The sequence below is a fragment of the Takifugu rubripes genome, chromosome 16 (assembly GCF_901000725.2).
Source record: "Takifugu rubripes chromosome 16, fTakRub1.2, whole genome shotgun sequence".
NCBI classification, from domain to species: Eukaryota; Metazoa; Chordata; class Actinopteri; order Tetraodontiformes; family Tetraodontidae; genus Takifugu; species Takifugu rubripes.
In genome coordinates this window covers 10,396,039-10,414,001 of record NC_042300.1, presented here as the reverse complement: position 1 = coordinate 10,414,001, position 17,963 = coordinate 10,396,039, and the positions used below count along the sequence as shown (strand labels likewise).

At 43.2% G+C, this 17,963-nt stretch overlaps 2 protein-coding genes across 8 annotated transcripts; one reads left to right on the top strand and one right to left on the bottom strand.

The window, feature by feature from the left end:
• Window positions 1-538: 538 nt before the first annotated feature.
• taf1a (TATA box binding protein (TBP)-associated factor, RNA polymerase I, A) lies at window positions 539-4,397 on the bottom strand. 2 transcript variants are annotated; one of them, XM_029849212.1, is made up of 11 exons: window positions 4,099-4,395; window positions 3,758-3,921; window positions 3,500-3,613; window positions 3,226-3,424; window positions 2,898-3,019; window positions 2,510-2,668; window positions 2,348-2,414; window positions 2,015-2,138; window positions 1,754-1,905; window positions 765-1,658; window positions 539-699 (listed from the first exon to the last, which is right to left on the bottom strand). In XM_029849212.1, exons 1-10 carry the CDS (start codon window positions 4,193-4,195, stop codon window positions 1,615-1,617), a joined length of 1,242 nt encoding a protein of 413 aa, XP_029705072.1. In that variant the 5' UTR covers window positions 4,196-4,395; the 3' UTR covers window positions 539-699; window positions 765-1,614. The 2 variants fall into 2 exon arrangements, with proteins under 2 accessions (XP_029705072.1, XP_029705073.1); XM_029849213.1 differs by lacking the exons at window positions 2,898-3,019; window positions 3,226-3,424 and having other exon boundaries at window positions 4,099-4,397.
• Window positions 4,398-5,598: 1,201 nt separating this feature from the next.
• Window positions 5,599-17,829, top strand: mia3 (MIA SH3 domain ER export factor 3). 6 transcript variants are annotated; one of them, XM_011612182.2, is made up of 28 exons: window positions 5,600-5,974; window positions 6,836-6,969; window positions 7,063-7,149; window positions 7,239-9,354; window positions 10,086-10,415; window positions 10,532-10,641; window positions 11,797-11,928; window positions 12,025-12,046; window positions 12,395-12,483; window positions 12,577-12,654; window positions 12,753-12,863; window positions 12,947-13,018; window positions 13,111-13,215; window positions 13,310-13,432; window positions 13,541-13,628; window positions 13,750-13,802; window positions 13,914-14,004; window positions 14,118-14,256; window positions 14,341-14,503; window positions 14,588-14,623; window positions 14,701-14,768; window positions 14,859-14,944; window positions 15,134-15,247; window positions 15,711-15,764; window positions 15,860-15,906; window positions 15,981-16,049; window positions 16,436-16,793; window positions 17,088-17,829. In XM_011612182.2, the coding sequence occupies exons 1-28, from the start codon at window positions 5,611-5,613 to the stop codon at window positions 17,342-17,344; spliced, it is 5,496 nt and encodes a 1,831-aa protein (XP_011610484.2). In that variant the 5' UTR covers window positions 5,600-5,610; the 3' UTR covers window positions 17,345-17,829. The 6 variants fall into 6 exon arrangements, with proteins under 6 accessions (XP_029705070.1, XP_011610485.2, XP_011610484.2 ...); XM_029849210.1 differs by lacking the exon at window positions 15,134-15,247 and having other exon boundaries at window positions 5,599-5,974; XM_011612183.2 differs by lacking the exon at window positions 15,711-15,764 and having other exon boundaries at window positions 5,599-5,974.
• The last annotated feature ends 134 nt before the right edge of the window (window positions 17,830-17,963 follow it).

The following is a 17,963-nucleotide window of genomic DNA, read 5'->3' as shown; positions in this document are numbered from 1 at the left end:
AACCTTGGTGTGCGAGAGGAAACTGGAGTACACAAAGCTAATGAGTCCTGGGATTCAGGCTCAGCCATCTTGGACCGATGTCATTTGCAGCACCAGTGTAGCCGAGTATAGATTTATGGGTTCATTTAGCTGTCCGGGCATTTTTGAGATGGAATGAGGTGTCAGAAGGCTCTTACACACGCCAATCTTCACTGTTGTCTTTAAATGGGCATAATTCTGACATTGCTCCTTTGAAGGAAATCCTAAATTTGCTTAAACCTGGACCCCCGCCCTCACACTCTCTCATGTGAAAAACTGGGATATCAAACCAGTAAATATTTCACCAGGCGCTTGTCTAAGTAGCTGCATTATTTAGATGTTCTTCACTGTCCCTTTATTCATTGTGTGTGTGTGTTTTGAAAAATAAATATGTTATATGTTAAATGGCTGATATTGGTAGATACTTTAATGTCAAGGCTACCATTACATTTGTCTTAAATGCTGTGTAAAATGTCATATTTAAATTCTGTTAATTCCAAATAAATCAGTGATTTCTGAGTGGCCATCTCAAAAGATTTTTATTTTTCTCATAGCAACATGTAAAACAGTTGCGGCGGTTGCATAAGATTGTTCGTGTCAGGGTCCAAGTCCAACCCAAGTCAGGGTCAAAGAACGTGGTCTCCATTTTGTCCGGCTGGACAAAAGAAATGTCAAGACGTCCTTGAGGAGAGAAACACGCTCTTAACACAGCACTTTCTAACAAAGACAAACATTCACTGAATTACCAAATCTTTGGATGGCGTTGTCCTGAACAGCAACAACTCTCAAGCATAAATAAGATCTGAACCCGATCCTCTCCACTGCTTCCAGAGTTTTTGAATTTTCAAGCGACATGTGTTGTGTATTCCCAGATCCCCTCTGCAGCTGCTCTTGTGGTTCAGGCAAGTGCTTTAGGCTTTAGTTTATGTAACGACTGCAAAGCAACACACATGCACACATGCACGCACACACAGCTGAACTGCTGACAGTGTGAAATGATGAAACAATATCTTTATATTGTAATATAAATGCAAATATTTATTACATAATTCAACCAAAAGAACAAGCATTTGTATGACAAGAGCATTTTTTTAACCAAATGGTTTAAATATACAGTAAAATAACCACATAAACAAAACTCAAACTTTAAATATTGAGGCTCAAAATCAATATAAACATATAGTAAATGTACAAGTTTTGTGAGCATCATATTGCGAGTCTTGTAAGGAATAATTAGAGTGCAGGTTGCACTTGAATAAAAAGAATCTTGTTTTCTCTGATCTGACAGATAATTCCACAGAGGTGAATCCCTAAGAGTGTCTGAACTGAATCATCAATGCGCTTGATTAACACTGAAACAATCATCGATATAGACTTGCAGATCTACATTTCGGTTCAAATTGCTGGCCTAGCCTCACAGGCAGACAGCACAAACCCTGGAGCAGCAGCTCCACACTGTGGACAATCAATCTGTTACAGCACCTGAGGCTAAAACTGTGGTTTTAAACCAAAACACGGAGGAAAGCAATCAGAGGTTCCCGGAACTAGAAATGGAAAACCGCAATAAAGGGAAAATCTTAATTACAACCAAAATCGTCACAACGTTGCATCCGTCTCTGTCGTGTACTGAAGCGGCAGGTCTGGAAGAAGAACCACGGGAATTAACATCACAGCAGCCTTTCCCAATGATGCTAAAAACATGGAATCTGGCAGGTTAATTCATTCAGTTATTTACCAGGACAGAGGATTTTGGCCAGCGATGATTTGATTTTCAAAAGCTTCGGGTTCTCAGAGTCCTTGATGGAGTGCATGCTGGTAAAGTGCAGCATGGGCCACCAGTCTTTTCTTTCCCTCATGTTTCTGAGGACAACATCCTCCCAGTCGTCTCTGTTTTAATGTAAAACACAAAGCAAATCGATCATTGCTGTCTGTAAGCCCAAGCGTGGCGCCAGGTCTTTGAATTGGAAGAGGAAATTGAACAAATTGTCAAACATACTGTAACTGCAATGTTTGGATGATGGCTTTTAAAAGCTTCCACACGTCAAGGTTGCTTCTCCAACAGGCAAAATCGAGCATTTCTAAAACCACTCTCAAAGCTTTCTGGACGTTACTTGTTTTCTCTTTAAGAAAAAAAAAAAGGAATGACCTGCTTTAATTCAAAAATGGATGTTTCTAAAGGCTTTGAAACCCATTTTTTCCACCAAAACACATGTTTAAAACACGTCAGTAAGCTCCCCTGCTAAGTATATTCAGAATCAGAAAATGCAACTTAAAATTCAGGAATGATTTCTGCCAAATTGTTAAAATTTTACGACAAATGTGCTTTTACCTGTCTGAAGTAGGAGGGAGCTGTACTCCAACATTAACTCGTGGCTTGGTACTAATACACGAAGTTTCTGTGGCAGAATAAAAGGAAAGGACTAATTTACTCACACACATCTAAACAATGCAAAATATAATCGATCGAAAAGAAAGGTGTGTGTTGTGTTACCTTCAACACTTTCATCAGGTTCCTCGCTGATGGGTCGTGCTCCTTTAAGAATTTGTACAGGTAGACATATGCATTTGGATTGGGTGGGAATGTCGCATCATAAGCGTAGTTAGTCAAGACAGTTAAGGCCTCCTCGTGATTGTCATAATAAACCAGCATCTGTTAAATTTTGGGGGAAAAAAAGTAGGCAAACATTGACACTAGGTTAGGGCGAAAATTAAACAATGACTGAACATTTAAATAAGAACAAAGAAGTTTTCTCTAATCCAGAAGAATCATTAAACAAATAAGTAGTTCATGGGTTCCTGTTGATTTATTTATTAGTTAGCATTATTTTAGGTTCAAATGATTCTTTCACTACACAAAACAGATGGGAACGGTGACAAACCTCTACATAGCTGATTATAAAGGGATCCCAAACACCAGGAATTTTCAAAATCTCCTTCAGGTTCACAGAGGCCTGTCTGCAGTAGTTATTCATGTCTTTGCTTTGACCTGGTTCAACATACTCTGAATACAGATGTATTCATGATATTACAAATTAGATAAAGTGTTAGAACTGGAACCATTTAACACATAAATGATGTACATTTCCTACAAATGAGCAAATTAATTTGCAATTAGTAGCTTCCTGCTTTGACCTATAGATGGCAGTGTAACATAAACAAGTGCAAGAACATTTAATGTTTAATGTGTTGGGATCAGTATCATTTTACCTGTGTGTCTAAGCTTGTACTTTTTGTCACACCAGATGATGTAATCCAGTAAACTTCTGTATGCCTGTATCAAACTTGACTTCTGATGCTGGACTGCGGTCTCCTTCCCATACCTCCAACTTTCAGCAATAGATAACTGGCGCTTCGCCTCCTCAATGTAACCATTAACCATTAGGTGAAATGCGTGTTCGAGACTGATCTGGGAAGTAAACAGCGGTTCTCAAATGACTGTCGGTAATGTGAAACCATCTCTTTGAAGTCAGATCAAGCATACCATCAGGTAATGACCAAATCCTGCGTGTTTCATCCGTTCATAGATGATGTTGTAGTCTTGAAGCTTTGAGTTAGGATGATGGTGAAGAATCTCGGTGCCAATTCTCCAAATTACCTTTAGTGCAAGGTGCAAAAAGTGTGAAAATCAAATATATGGACAACTACACACACACACACACACACACACACACACACACACACACACACACACACACACACACACACACACACACACACACTTCCAAAAGGCAGCAAATACCTCCTTGTCTCTCCGTGCTGAAACAAATGTGGTGGCCTCTAAAATCTGTGGATAACACGCCATGTATTCTGCTGCCTCCTGCCATCTATGGTGCAGCATGGCTTCTCTGATCTGTTCCAGGCACAATCGTGTGCTCTGGTGAAATCCAGTTTCTTTGGGTGTCTCTGAAAATTCAATAAATAAATTCAACATTCAAAACAAACGTTTTGGAAGAAAGTTTACAAAAACATTTTTACGTTTACACGTTTTTACGTAAGAAAGGCACTCGCTGTTTTCAAAGAATAAAAGGTTTGCACAAAATGTTGTATGCCACATAGATAACCGAGAAGTCTGTATCTCACCATTTACTCGCATTCCCAAACTGAGCTTAGGTTTTTTCTTCCATTGTGCTTTAGGAATGTCATCAATGAGCTCAACTTCGCTCTCCAAGTCATCCATGCAGTGCTTTTAATTACCCCGGCCCTATAATTATATATTACAGCTGACAGATTTTTTTTTAAAAACAATCCACGTGTTTCAACTATGTCACAAATCATTTAGATTGTCGGCTGAATTTTGTTTACTTCGGTCAGTTTGGTCAACTCCACATGCTAACAACAACACTACGATCGGACAGAGAAACCTGAACGCTGGAGAAGTTTGTTATTGGTTGTTTAACCGGAAAAGGCGGTGCTACAACCGGATATAGTAGTTGGTGCGGCTGAACCAACTGCCCGCAAGTTTTTTTTGCCCGTTTATGGTGAAAATTGATCAAAATACACAGTTCGTTTAAATTTAAAGTGAAATCGAAGTATGTAATTTTTAGGTAACATAAAATAACTATTGCCTGAAACTACAAGGTACAATGGACTAAGTAAACTATAACTGTACATCTAGTGCAAAATGTGGTAGCAGCTTTTTTAAAACGAACAAACAAACAAAAACAGTCCAGTTGACAGAGAAAACTACCTTGGATACAATGACCTGGATGACTGAGAATTTACACAGACATCAAACAAAAACAACCCCATCAAAACCTAGTCAAGTGTGTGAATTAAGCATTGCAGAAATGTGTGACAAACCAGCCCTGGTGTTGGTTTTATTGATCACTGTTCTACTTTATTGCAAACTGGCTATCTGGCTTTTAAAATCACAGCACATTCCCTTGAATATACAATTTTATTTAATTTCACATTTGATTAAGGTGTCCCTATAGTCCGATTTGTTGTCTTCGAGGCACATTAAATGCAATTTTGTGGCTCTTCAAAGGGAAAAAAAATAAGTTTCTTTATCATTTCTTGGTCCAATGTGTTTTATATTGTTCCTTATTGATGCATTTTTTAAAGGATTGCATTTTCTATGCAGAGAACAATGTAATATGCCACATTGTGTCCTTTGAGACAGCAAATAAATATCGAAATATATTGATGCAATTCATATAAGTCACTAAACTAAAGAACTAAAGTGACAAAAACCAGATTTGAGTCCATCCTCAGACTGGCAGTTTCCACATGGTCTCTGTGGAAGTCTCTATGGGGTCTGCCGTTGTTGTTGCTGCAGTCTCTCATCATTTATCAACTCCCAAAGTTTGATTCATAGCAACATTGTAATACATGTTACATTGTACTACAAAGCTATGCAACTGCCCTCTACACTGCTTTTACCCTCAGCCACTATAGAAAGGTAATTTAATGTAAGCATAAAAGGGTATTCCATGCTTTGGGAGTCAAAATGTAATACAATTCACTGTGTACTGCAAGGTTAAAGAGGATTCAAACATTTCATATTAGGGATATATATTTTTTTTTAAATCAATGAAAATTAATTTAATTTTAATGGATATTAAAATGCATTATGTGAGTGAATGTTGCATTATGCAAAGCATTATTTATTGCACTGGTCACAATATGAGAAACTGTAATCTTTCATTTTCTTTGTGTTTTGCGTTCCGTCAGATCGTCAGATGTCCGTCAGATCTTCAAAGAATCATCAGTCACCACAGTCTTGAGCACATTTCGGGTTGGAGAGATCAGATTCCTGAAAGGAGGCGATCTGCTGACGTGTCGCCTCCGTCAGCCCTCATCCTCCAGCAGAGCGCCGTCAACAGATCTGCCAACATGGCAGCAAAATACTTTTACCTACAAGGATTTTTACTACTTTTATTTAATTTCATCTCGACCGCAGCCTTGGAAAAGCGCTTCTCCGACTTTAAAAGATGCGCGGACGAGGAATGCAGCAGTAAGTGCTAGTTTGTTGGTGAAATTGGCAGGATTTCAAGGATGCGCGATCCTGATAGTGCAGCTAGCCATAAACTGCGCCTTATCTCTAGACCTGTTGCCGATCGATACCAGCGACCCAGACAGCATCCTTTACTTGTCCCGACTCTGTGTAACCGTTTGATGCCATTTAAAAAAAAATATGTATCGGCGTCAATATTTAAGACGGGGAAACGGCTCGTTGAGAAGTAATCCCTGTTTACTGTTCCGGCTCCGGCCTGCCCTGCTGGGGGATACCGGGAGCTAATGCTAGCGGCTAATTAAACCCTTATAAATGGACAATAAATGACATTCACTGGATAAACAATAGTTAACACTAGCTCACCAAGTACAAGTCTCGTTGCCTCTATTGTTAATCAACATTAGCTTGGGTGTTTATTTTTCTATCTCCCTGTTGCTAAAAGCTAAAGACTAGCAGCATTAATTTGATAATTTTTGACAACGAGAATTTAGATATTGTGTTTTCAAGCAGCGAGCTGTGTAACAGATTGAACCAGTTCACGGTTTATAGCTTTGACACGTTTGCATTCAGCTTGCTTTACTAGATTTAAGATAATCAGTCACAGCCTGAGGGAGTTTTGCAGCTGTCAGAAAACATCTCAAAGAAGGTGCAGCAGTGATCAACATATACCCCCAAAAGCTGCCATTTAGTCAGCAACCTCCGTCTATTCCTCATGAACAATAAAACTGGTGTTGGGACATTGTTTTGAAGATAGGGAATAGATTGTCATTGGGAGATCCCGTGATATCTCTGCCGTTTTCTTTTGCCGTTAAATGTGTCCCCACCCTGGTTGAAAATTAACTACTGCTTTTACTTTTGTAGTGCTTCTGTGTCGGGGGAAAGCCATAAAGGATTTCTCAGGACCAGATTGTCGCTTTCTGTCGTTCAAGACCTCAGAAACGGTCTATGTATACTACAAATTATCAGGCAGGAGGACGGATCTGTGGGCCGGAAGCGTAAGTATTCCACTCTGGTTAATGTTTAATCAGTTGAGGTAATGTCTTGCTTTGTTCTGTCTTCTGAATGTGTCCTCCTGTGTTTGTCAATAGGTTGGAAGTAGTTTTGGCTACTTCCCAAAGGATCTTCTTGCAATCAACCACCTTTATACTGAACGAGAACATGAAATTCGTGCAGAGGTAGATTACTGAGCCAAATTAGTATGATCAAAACTGTTACTAGTCATTCTTGGAATCCATTGATTTGTTTCGCTTGTCTTATTTTTCAGGAAACTGATTTTGTCTGTTTTGAAACTGGATACGATAAATTCAACAATTATGATGTTGATGTGTTATTAAGTTCATCGTTGAAAGGGAATAGCGATGATGAAATGAAGGGAGTACCTGACCAAAGACGAGTGACTGAGGAAACACAGCCAGCAACAGATGAGGTGGCCGGGAATGAAGAACAAAGGGAGCACCGTGACAACCCTGAGGATTTAATGAGAGATGACCCAAGTGCCTCCGAACCTGAACCTAGACCTGACGGGGAAACTGACCCAGCATCTGTGAGCAAAGTAGAGTTTGAACTAGCTTCTGAGCCTGAGGAGAGACCCGAATGGGATGCACACGAGATGCAGGAAACCATCGTAGGGTCCTTTCCTGAAGAGGACAAGTCAGAAAACAATGAAAGCAAAGATGGATCCATGACATCTGAAGAGGAAACAGTGGCTGAGCTACACAGTTCAGAAAAGGAACCAGTCACGATTTCAGAAGCGGCACAGGTCCCCGAGTTAAAAACGACATTTGGGACGACTTTCGACGCTGTTGCTACAGATGAAGAGACCACTACGAATGTTACTCCGTATGAAGAGGAGGAAAGGGAGTTTGAGGAGAAGCCCCCTGAAGATGATGCGGATTTCACACTACCAGGTGAAACTCCATTACTGTCCCTCTCACAGGAAGCCTTCACCACTCCAGCATCTGAAGATCTCAGGCAGCAGGAAAGTCCTCCAGCAGCACCACAGGATGAAAAAGAGAACCCAGAGGAGAAGAACCTGTGGGGCACTTTTGGAGATGCTGTTTTTTCTGTTGTTACCGGGGGGGAGAGGACAGCACAATATCTGAGCTCAGATGAAGAAGAAGATGAGGAAGAGGAGGAGGAAAAAACAGCTTTAAAAATCACACAGAGTTTTGAGGAAACACCAGAAGATGAAACTCTGACATCAGAGCTACCAAATGAGCCAGAAACTATAGAGGCAGTACATGAAGAACCACCTCCCAGCCCACTACCAAACGATGAGAAGGAAACTGACGACTCAGAGAAGCTGTCAGAAGATCCCACTGATGAGGATGATGGAGACGGGACTGGACCTGAGGAAGGTCGGGAAGAAACTTCAAAACCAACAGGAACAAGCACAAGACTGATGGATCTGCTATTACAGGATGCTACTGCTGTTCCTGAGCGTCAAGTCTTGGATCTCAATTCAGCAGAGGAACCGGCTGAACAGAAACAGGAAGAGGAAGTAGATCCAGATCTTCATGACAGAAATTCAAATCAGGAGAGTAGAAACGGTGTAATAGACCCTCCTGAGGCTGTAGTTGATGAAGAGAAGGACAATAAAATGGAAATCGATCAAGAAATGGATAATAGTGAAGTCCATCTGTATCCATCGACTGAGGTGGTGGACGCAGACAGTCCAGATGGGAAACTTAGCGAGAACTTTGTGTCTGAAGTTCTGCCTGACCAAAGCCATGACCATTTTGAGAAGAATGAGAGTCAGTCAGAGTTACCTGTAGAACCTCCCCAGGGTACTGAGGAACGTCTCTCTGATGAGTTGGACGGTGCAGCAGATGAGGAAGAGGAGGAGATTCAACATCTCCTAGAAGATGAAAATGCACTTTCTTCCTTCCAATCAAACATCACAGACTCTGAGGGCCTCTCGGTGGAAGTGCCACCACCTAGCTTCTCCAGTCCGGAGCCAGAGTACAGTGACAGTGTGATGAGACTCACTCTGCTCCGAGACCACTTCACAGAGGAGAAAATGGTGCAGATTCAGAAGCTCCTGGGCCTCAAGAACCTCTTCAAAGTGGAAGCCATGTTCTCCGACCTGGACACGGAACTACAGGCCACCCGCCGCACACACACGGGTGCCACGCAAGACATTGAAAGTGCCCTGGAGGGCATCCTGGAAATCTCTGAAAACACCATCCTGGATGAGATCGAGAGGATGCTGGACAGCCGGGAAACAAAACCCAGTGACGACCAGAACCTGGACTCAAGCAACGTGGACGAAGAGACTGAAATTCTTGATGATTTCCAGGACCTCGCGTTCAGCCTGCGGCAGAAGTATTCCACAGCGAGTGACAGCGCACCGTTGGCAAGAGAGCTGGATATTGTTCAAGGTTGGACTGTGTCTTGTGTTGGTGTTGATCGCCGTTTGGATTTGTTTCTTTTTTTAACTGACCTTTCCCAAACAACTTAAGCACCAGAGTATGATCTGCAGGAAAGGGCTGACAGAAATTGATACTGTAGCGCCGCAGACATGCCCCCTGTAGTAACACTTTAAAAGTGTGTCTTAGTTCTACATGGAACCTTGTTGCTACAGGTAGGACAGGACGCACTGGGTGTTGTAGCTACCAGTCAGACTTAAAACTTGGTTCACTTGTAACCTCTTGTATGTTGGTGAACGTCTGAATTGGTGGGATTCCAGCGGAGCAGCTGATTCGTAATGCGCGGGGGGTTATTTGAGCGCCGTGTCCTCGCTGTGCTTTGGCCGAACTCTTCGTGACGCAGATGATGCGTTTAAGTGTAAGCAGGACAACAGCGAGCGAGGACGTTTGGGATATATAGGAGAGGTTTTGATTTACTGTCAGCCGGATACAGATTTTAAAAACTGTATGCTCTCCCTCAAGTCTTCCTCAGGCTGCCTTGTATTCACTGTTGGCTTTCTTCGCTTGCTGTAATTTGACCTCCCAGAAAACAAACAGTCCTGTTCCTGAAAATAAGAGAGCCACACCTACAGGTGTCCTGTTATTAGCCATCAAGTTGGGATGAAATCAAGTGCAGACTTGGAGAAAAAAAAACCCCATGCTTTACTTAAACCAGTGACCGTTTCCAAATGTTTTTGTTGCAGATGCAAATGATTTAAACCTTAAAGATGACAGTCACCACTTTGTCGAAAGCGAAGGAGCTGCTGTCCCTGAGGCAGAGAGTGTGGACAATCTCACGATGGCAAAGGAGGAAGGCCCAGCGGAGACTGAAGAAGAACCGAGTGTGTTGGAGGAAGTGCACAGCACACCAGACATCATCATGGAAGAAGATGCTGCACATTTTAATAAAAACAAAGACAATCAGCCAAGCTTCAGCGCATCAGAAGAGATGCATCAAGCCAGGCAGGACATCGTAGAGAGCAGCTTGGACACTAGACAGGGCCTTGATGGGGAGCCTGAGCAGCCGTCCTCAGGTTGGGAGTTTAATGGGTTTTTTGCTTGAAGATTAAGCTCACACACTTATGAAAATGTAACTTTATTAATTTGTCAAACTGATTAATGACTTTTTTTTTAATATCATGGTTCCCAGAACAAGTGCCTGAGATTCCAAAAGACGTGGGGCTCCTCTCAAGTGGATTACTGTACACAAGCTGCATCCTTTCAGTCATAAAGAGCAAAATAGTAGAGTGGACCATTCTGGTAAGTGGAATTTATTTAAATTTTTATGCATTTTTTTACGGTGGTAACGAACATTTGTAAAGGAAATTACACATCCTAGGATGCCCTGAGCGAATCCCCAGACTCCTCGTCTTATAAAGCTCAAAACTCCGAGCGTTCTTGAACGCATCTCAGCCCGCCCCCTTGTCTTGTTGACCAAAGTTCAACTTGCCTGTGCTGAGTTGTCGCTCTCGGATCGTATGTTGCTTGTGTTGCTACAAACAGCCGCTTGGATGTTGGAAGAAGCCGGCGTATGAGCACAACTAGACAGCAAAATTGATGTATTTATATATGCACCACTGTTTCTAGTCGTTTCAGCCGTTGTGTTTGAACCCCGGGCTAAGCTAACGTCTTATCGATTGAGTATTGAAAGTAAAGGCGACCGCGACCGTTAATACTGCGATTATTTGTCTTAAATCCGTGGCGTCGGCGGCGTTTTAAGGGGCAGCTTTCATTGTTAAGTCGCATCAGACTTGAAGACGGACGTTACCGTGACTTGATAGTTTCCGAGTTAATGTTAACAGGCTAACAAGCTAACCCAAGAGCTGTCAAATTAGCAGCTGTGTGCTAGTTCCGTCCTTATTTCTCAAGACCAGCATGGAGTTTGACACCGTATCTAAACCCGTGTTGGAACCGGAACACGTCTATTTGCTTTTTCTAAAGCATCTGCAACGTGTAAGTGAAATGAAGTGGCCAGAGTCAGTCTTTGGTTCGATTAACAGTTGACTACCATCAGGCCTGCTGACGTGCTAATAACAATATGTATAACTGGCCCTGAACGTCGATATTAACAGATAACATAGATGTTCGCCTCAGGACTAAATAGGAGACGCCTATACAGAGCAAGAAAGTGCCTAAATGTAATTGGATGCAGTATAAATGCCTCCATACAGATTAATCTACCAGAGAACCCGTGTTCTCAGCTAAACCCTGTGCACGGTTCAAAGGTTGTTTTGTGGGGAGCTTTTCTTGGTATAACTGAGCCCATTTAGCTGTGGACCAGCTTTAATAAATAGATGCAGAGTATTTCTGTTTACCAGTAGCTGATGGCAAAGAATAAAAGTGGTTTTGAGGTTTAATATGCAGAAAGCTGGTGCATCTCTTATGAAATATGTTTTTCTCTCTCTGTGGATACAGGCTATTTCTTTACTCCCAGAAGAATGGAAGCCAGGAGAGACCTTTTGGGGCTGCCCTTGGGAAGCTGTTATTATCACTGCGTTGGTCGGGCTGGTGACCTTTACTGTATTTTTGTGGAAGACTGCGTTGGCGGTGAGTTGGGTACAATCCTTGAACTAGGATTACAGTTTGGTTCAGTTTTTAATTCATTTTTACTAACCAGACTGACAATGTTTTCAAAACCCTTAGGTGAAAAAGAGAGAATTTCTTGGTAAGTGTTTCTCTTTTTAATTTTCTGGTCCTTGTCTATATACAGCCTGTGTTTGTAGTTAACCTTGCACATAATTGGCTGACATTCCTGATACAAAGGTTCTAGGGTCTCGCTGGTCTATATCAGGTGATACACGCTCACAGCTGGCTCGTATTGAATTTGGTTTCCTTTTACATTACCAGTTCAGCTATGCAAGTCCCATTTTTATTCTCCTTTCCAGTGTTGTTACCAACTTCTATGTTTTTGTGCTGATTGCTATTTTGATCTACATACCGAGCCCCACGACAAGCGCATTACTCTTAATGTAAGTCTTCCAAGTTTGTGTACAATTTTCTTATTTTCATGCAGTGGATGAAAATAAGCTGACGGCGCAAATTCAGGCCCTTAAAAGAGAGAAGGAGGAAGCCCTCACGAAAATGTCGGAGCTCCAAAAACAGGTTTGTCACAAGTTCAATCTTGACTGATATCAAGAGCCACATTTTTAGAAGCCTGCATGTAAATTTACACAACATTTTTTCTTATTCTTAAAGACTGAACAACTAAAGGAAAAGCAAAAACAGTCAAAGGAGAAAGTTAGCTCTACAACAAAAAGAATGCAAGAGCTGGAGGTGAGGACCGGGCAGTCTGAGGTTTCAACTGAAGTCGTTTCTTGTGTTTCCACTCATTCTTCAAAGTTAACAAGGTCTTCTCTCCTTACGTTTTGCAGAAGAAACTTTTGGCGTCGAAAGCATTTAATGATAACATCACTGAGGAGAAGAACAAATACTCACAGCTGTTTGAAGAAGTGAAGGAAACTGCTGTGCAAAACGAAGCTAAGGTCTGTAGCAGTTGGATAATTCATGTAACCTCTTCCAGTTCTGGGCATCGTTGAAGTGTGATCTGTACCCGTTCATCCTAAAGATTGAGAAATTGGAAAAGGCAAACGAGAAGCTGCAGCTTGGCAGGAAGAAGATCCAGGAAGCTCTCGTTAAGGTACTAGCTCATGCAAAGTTTCCTGCCCTTTGTGGGATTCGTTAAATAGGAATATTCTGGCATTTCTTTACAACTGTATCTATTTTCAACAGTCTACAGTCCTCCTGGATGAAGCTAAGATTCGAGAAGAAGCTAGGAATGTTCAGCAAAAATGTCTGGAGAAAGAGCACATGGCACTGAAGGAAGAAAATAAAAAGGTACAGCAGACTGTAGAGCTGTCTGCTCATGCTACCGAGAGCTGTTAAAGGAGTTCTTTCATTGTTCTTGCTAATTTTCTGTGTTTATTTGTAGTTTAAATCTGCCATAAAGCACTGGGAGGACAAACATAAAGAACTAAATGACCAGATTAAAGTCTATCAGAAGGCCCAGAAAGAGCTGGAGGACTCAGCGGTGCTCAAAGACCACAACGTGGAGGTCGGAAACCTTCCGAGAAAATTCCCACTTTGTCTGCATTAGTCAGTTATTTATTGCCGAACCTGTATCAAGTTGTGAAGTTAACCAGCATGAAATGTATTTCGACAGGTTCTGTCGCAGCTCCTGGCGGATCTGGATGTCTGTGAATCCCAAAAAGACGACAGCCCAATCGTGGCCAATGGGGAAGTCACACTGGGTTAGTTCAGCTCTGACATTAATGTATTAAAACGAGCCGCTCAGGAAGCGTGCGATACACGTGTCAATGGATTTAGGTGGTTCCCTGCACTGGGTTATAGCAACGAGTGTGTCTTTTTCAGACAAGAAGACAGTCATCAAAAACAGGATCAAACAAATGATGGATGTTTCACGGGTAGGAAGTCTAGAGAAGTCATCACAGTGACACCCAAAAGAAATATTAATCCAAATGGCTCTTATGGGCTTCTTCAATGATGCATTTACCGTTCCAAATCTCCCAAACCAGGTTCAGACCACACTGACCATCGTTGAGGAAGAGCGGGATCGTTTCATGACCAAGCTGCTCAATGAAGAAAAGGCCAGAAAATCCCTGGAAGGTCAGATGGCCCCTCTTCCTTCTCTACATCTGCTAGTTCCAAGTCGAGATTAAAGCCTTTAGAGGCGGCGCTCGTCCTCCTCCACAAACAATGTCAACGTCATTTCCCCACAGAACAACACCAGGAGCTGGAGCACGCACTGGCCACCCTCAAACGCGAGAGAGGTCACGTTGAAAACCAGCTGACGGTCCTGCAGCAGAAAAACGAGATCATGGTCGAAATGTACCAGCAGAAGGAAAACGCTTTGCAGCAGTAAGCGACGCTGAAACGGGCCGCAGAACATCTGCGGTTTCCTCGTTTGTACTGACGACGTGTGTCCGAACTCTGCGCCCGCAGGAGGCTCACCAAGGAAGAGCTGGAGCGGCGCAGTAAGGAGAACATGCTCTCTGAGGTGGGAGGAAAAGCGCTTGAGGCTGAAGAGCAGGTGAAAGTCCTGCGCCAGCGCATCGGTGAGATGGAGGAGCAGATGAAGAAGACCGAGGAGGTCTACAAGGAGCAGGTCTGACCAAGTTTAATGCAGTTTGGGCTTTTCTTTAAATGAATATCAGATGAAACACAATTGAATGTTTTTCTTCTGTTTTAGATAAAAGATCAAGAAAACAAAACTCATTCAAACTGGGTATGCTCAGCTGGAAAGTAAAGCCCCGTTCAAAGATGTCGTTAGCCACCCTCGCTAACATTTCTCTATATCTTCAGGTCAATGCCCGTAATGCTGAGCGAGCGCTGAATCAGGAAAAGCTGGAATCATCAAAGCTTCGTGAAAAGTACGTTTTGTTCTTCTGGAGCCGGACAAGAACAGGTTGGCTCTTTTTAAAACCCACGCAGCTTAATGCCGGTGTCTTTCCCACCACCAGGCTGGCTGTGCTGACGGCTCAGCTCAACGAGCGTCGGGCTCCTCTCTTCAGGCCTAATTCTGGACAGGCCGCAGGCCCTCGTCAAGGTAATGGAAAACACACCAAACTAGTTTTCCTTCTCATCCCACACAGCCGAGGCGATGAGGCCGCGTTGATATGAAGTTTTGACTGAATGAGAAAGATGTTGAGGTCATTTTAAAGTGGAACGAGGACCTGGTCTGCCCAGATTATAGAGCTGCTGTCATTTGAGTAAACGCGTGGTCTGATTGTAACAGGTGATTCATATGGGCCCTCTCCTGTGAGTGGGGGTGCACCCTCCCCTCCACCAATGATAGAGGGTCCCAGGCGCCCTCCGTCTGCCCCCGTGGGGCGAAGAATTGATCCGTATGGTGAGTCGCAGTAGGATTACTCCACCTTCAAGCGGACGTCACTCCTCCTCCTGTCTTCTTTCCGTCCTTTCTTCCCCCACTCTTGTCCACTTATTTATTCTTTTCTCTCATTTGGGTTTCTTGAACTCTCTTCCTTCCCTTTCACTTATGTCCTGCATCCTCCTGGTGCCTCTGTTCAACTCTCCTTTTGCTTCTCTTCACTTTTCTCCCATTTCAGTTTAAGTTTGTGGTTTGTGTCACAGATTGAAATATTGAAACAATAAAAAACAGTTTTATTTTTAATTTTTCTAGATTATGGGGGCTTTAAAGTCATCTGGAAGGCTTTCTTCCTGTCAGCTTGCCCTCTCTGGAACAGGATTGTTACCTTTCCACCTCTTAATATGTTGTGCTACTCTTGTCTTTCCTGGTTAAGTGTCTTGGTAGTCCAGATTTTCATGGTATTTCGGTTTTTTCTTCTTCTAAGGCCCTCGACCTCCGTCAGAGCCACATGGCCGGTATCCTGAAAACAAACACATGGGTACAACATCTGTCCTATACTTTCTTCTAAATACTTCACCAAGGCTTTAATTATTTTTTTAAGTCATCCATACCATGTTGTCTCTCCTCTTCCAGATATGTCGGGCCCCCGTAGTTCATCGCCGGCCAACATGGATGGATCTGTAAGTCTTTTCTTCTTCCTCCTTCCTTGGTTTTATTGCCCTCCCAACTGTTGTATATTGTTGCCCTGAAACAGACACAAGCAGTAGATCCACACATAAAAGCAGAGACCCAGGCTGAGGTCTCCCCTGAGAGTTCAGAGCCAGTGAGTATTTGGGCTGTTCAGGTCCAGGCCCGTGTGAGGGTGTATGCAAGCGTCTGCTGTTGGAGCTGGACTGGAGTTGGGAGCAGAATGGAGGCCTTTGCTTCGCTCACTGATTACAGTTTGGGGTTGAGAGTGTGGTATCGCATCCTTCACGACACTGACTAAGCAAAACTTGTTTGAGAATAATATGCTGCTCATATGATTTGGAAGGTTTTTGGTCGCGTCCACACTGGTTTCTGATCATTTAAGGCCCTGGTAAAAGCACGGTTTGTTGGGGACAATGTTGTGGTTTGTGGGTGTCTGCACTGCATGGCTGGTAGCACCTAAAGGACCAAACAGAATGTAGAAGATCCTCCCCCTCATTTGCTTCCGTCTCGCCTTTTCAGGGCCCTGGATCCTTCCTAGCATCTCCAATCAGGGATTCTCCTGGTCCTGGAGCCCTTGACCAGCACCTCCCTCCTGGGCCTCCACCACCTGGTCGACTGCCACCTCCCGGGCCTTACAGGCCTCTGCGACCAGGGGTCTACCAACCCCCGGGTCCTCACGGTCCTCCTCCTCCTCTCCATGGTCCACCTCTTCCAGCTAACGGCCACCCATTGGTGGGAGGAGAGTTTGGACAGAGATCCTCAAATGGACACACATTCCCTCCCAGGCTTGGACCAGGACACGTAGATCCTCGGGGTCCCCCGCTACCACCGCACTTCCGTCCCCCGCCGCCTCACCACTTTGGGCCTCCGCCGCCTGGTACGTCGCACTTTCCTTCCTCTGAGTAAGAGGACATTTACCACTGGTTTTAGTGGTTTTCCATGATGATGGGTCGAGCTTAAATGACACATTTCTGTTGGCACAGAAGACGTTTTTATGAAGCCATGGTGAGAGTCTGGGAGACGTTTGCAAAGACGATGCACGAACTAATGTTAGCAGTTATTGATTGTAGAGCGGACAAAGCGGCAGCACTTCCAGCTTTAAGGTGGAATTTGTGTAAAAAGCACCTCTAGATCAATCAAACCTAAACTTCTCTTCATTTATTATCTCCAGGCGTACGTGGACCTATGGGACCTATGGGACCTATGGGACCTCGCCTCCCCATCCCTCCTGACATGCGCCTACCTGGACAGCCCATGAACTTGCCTCCAGGCATGCCCCCACATCCTCCCCAGGGAGATATTTACAGTCAGGCTCCGCCCGATGGCCTCCATTACTCAGCGGGGGGTCCGTCGAGCCCCAGGCAGGACCGGCACCTGAAACAGGAAGGCCCTCAGGACTCAGCGAGGCCAAAGATGGTCGAGCCTTAAAACCCCCGTCAGCTGTGGCGAGAGGACTGGAACACCACGTAAACAACCCCCCCCCAGTCCGAACATAGGTCATGTTTATTTTCATATTTCAGTTCTGAAGAATAAATCATTTACTTAAAAACAAAACTATTATGGTCCACAGCATCATCAATAATTGTACATCAGACGTTTGGAGAGTAACCACTTTGATAGCTTGTGCAATAAAATAATTGATTATAAGCCAGGAATTTTCTTTCTGTTAATCTTTTGCAAAAGTAGCGATGATTTTTTTTTTTTTTTTTTTTAAAACAGGCAATTTTTTTTTAATGTCGTTTCCTGTGGAAATTGTTTTTAAAAAAGGAGACGCAAGGAGGCTCAGCATCTAGCATTTCAGAAACGTGATTATTTTTACAAATCTTGCTTTAGCGTGGACGGACCGCTGGTCAGATGTGTAACTTATTTTACGATGTGGGCAGAAGTTTTAATAATAAAGAATGTAAACCCTGTTGGCATTATGTTATCAAATGGGGACAGTTGCAGCTTTTGTTTAGAGATTTAGCCCAGATGGAAACATTTTCCTCGTGTTCAGTTTTCTATAAATTGATCCAATGTGGTTGAAATGGAGAGCAGGACAATCATG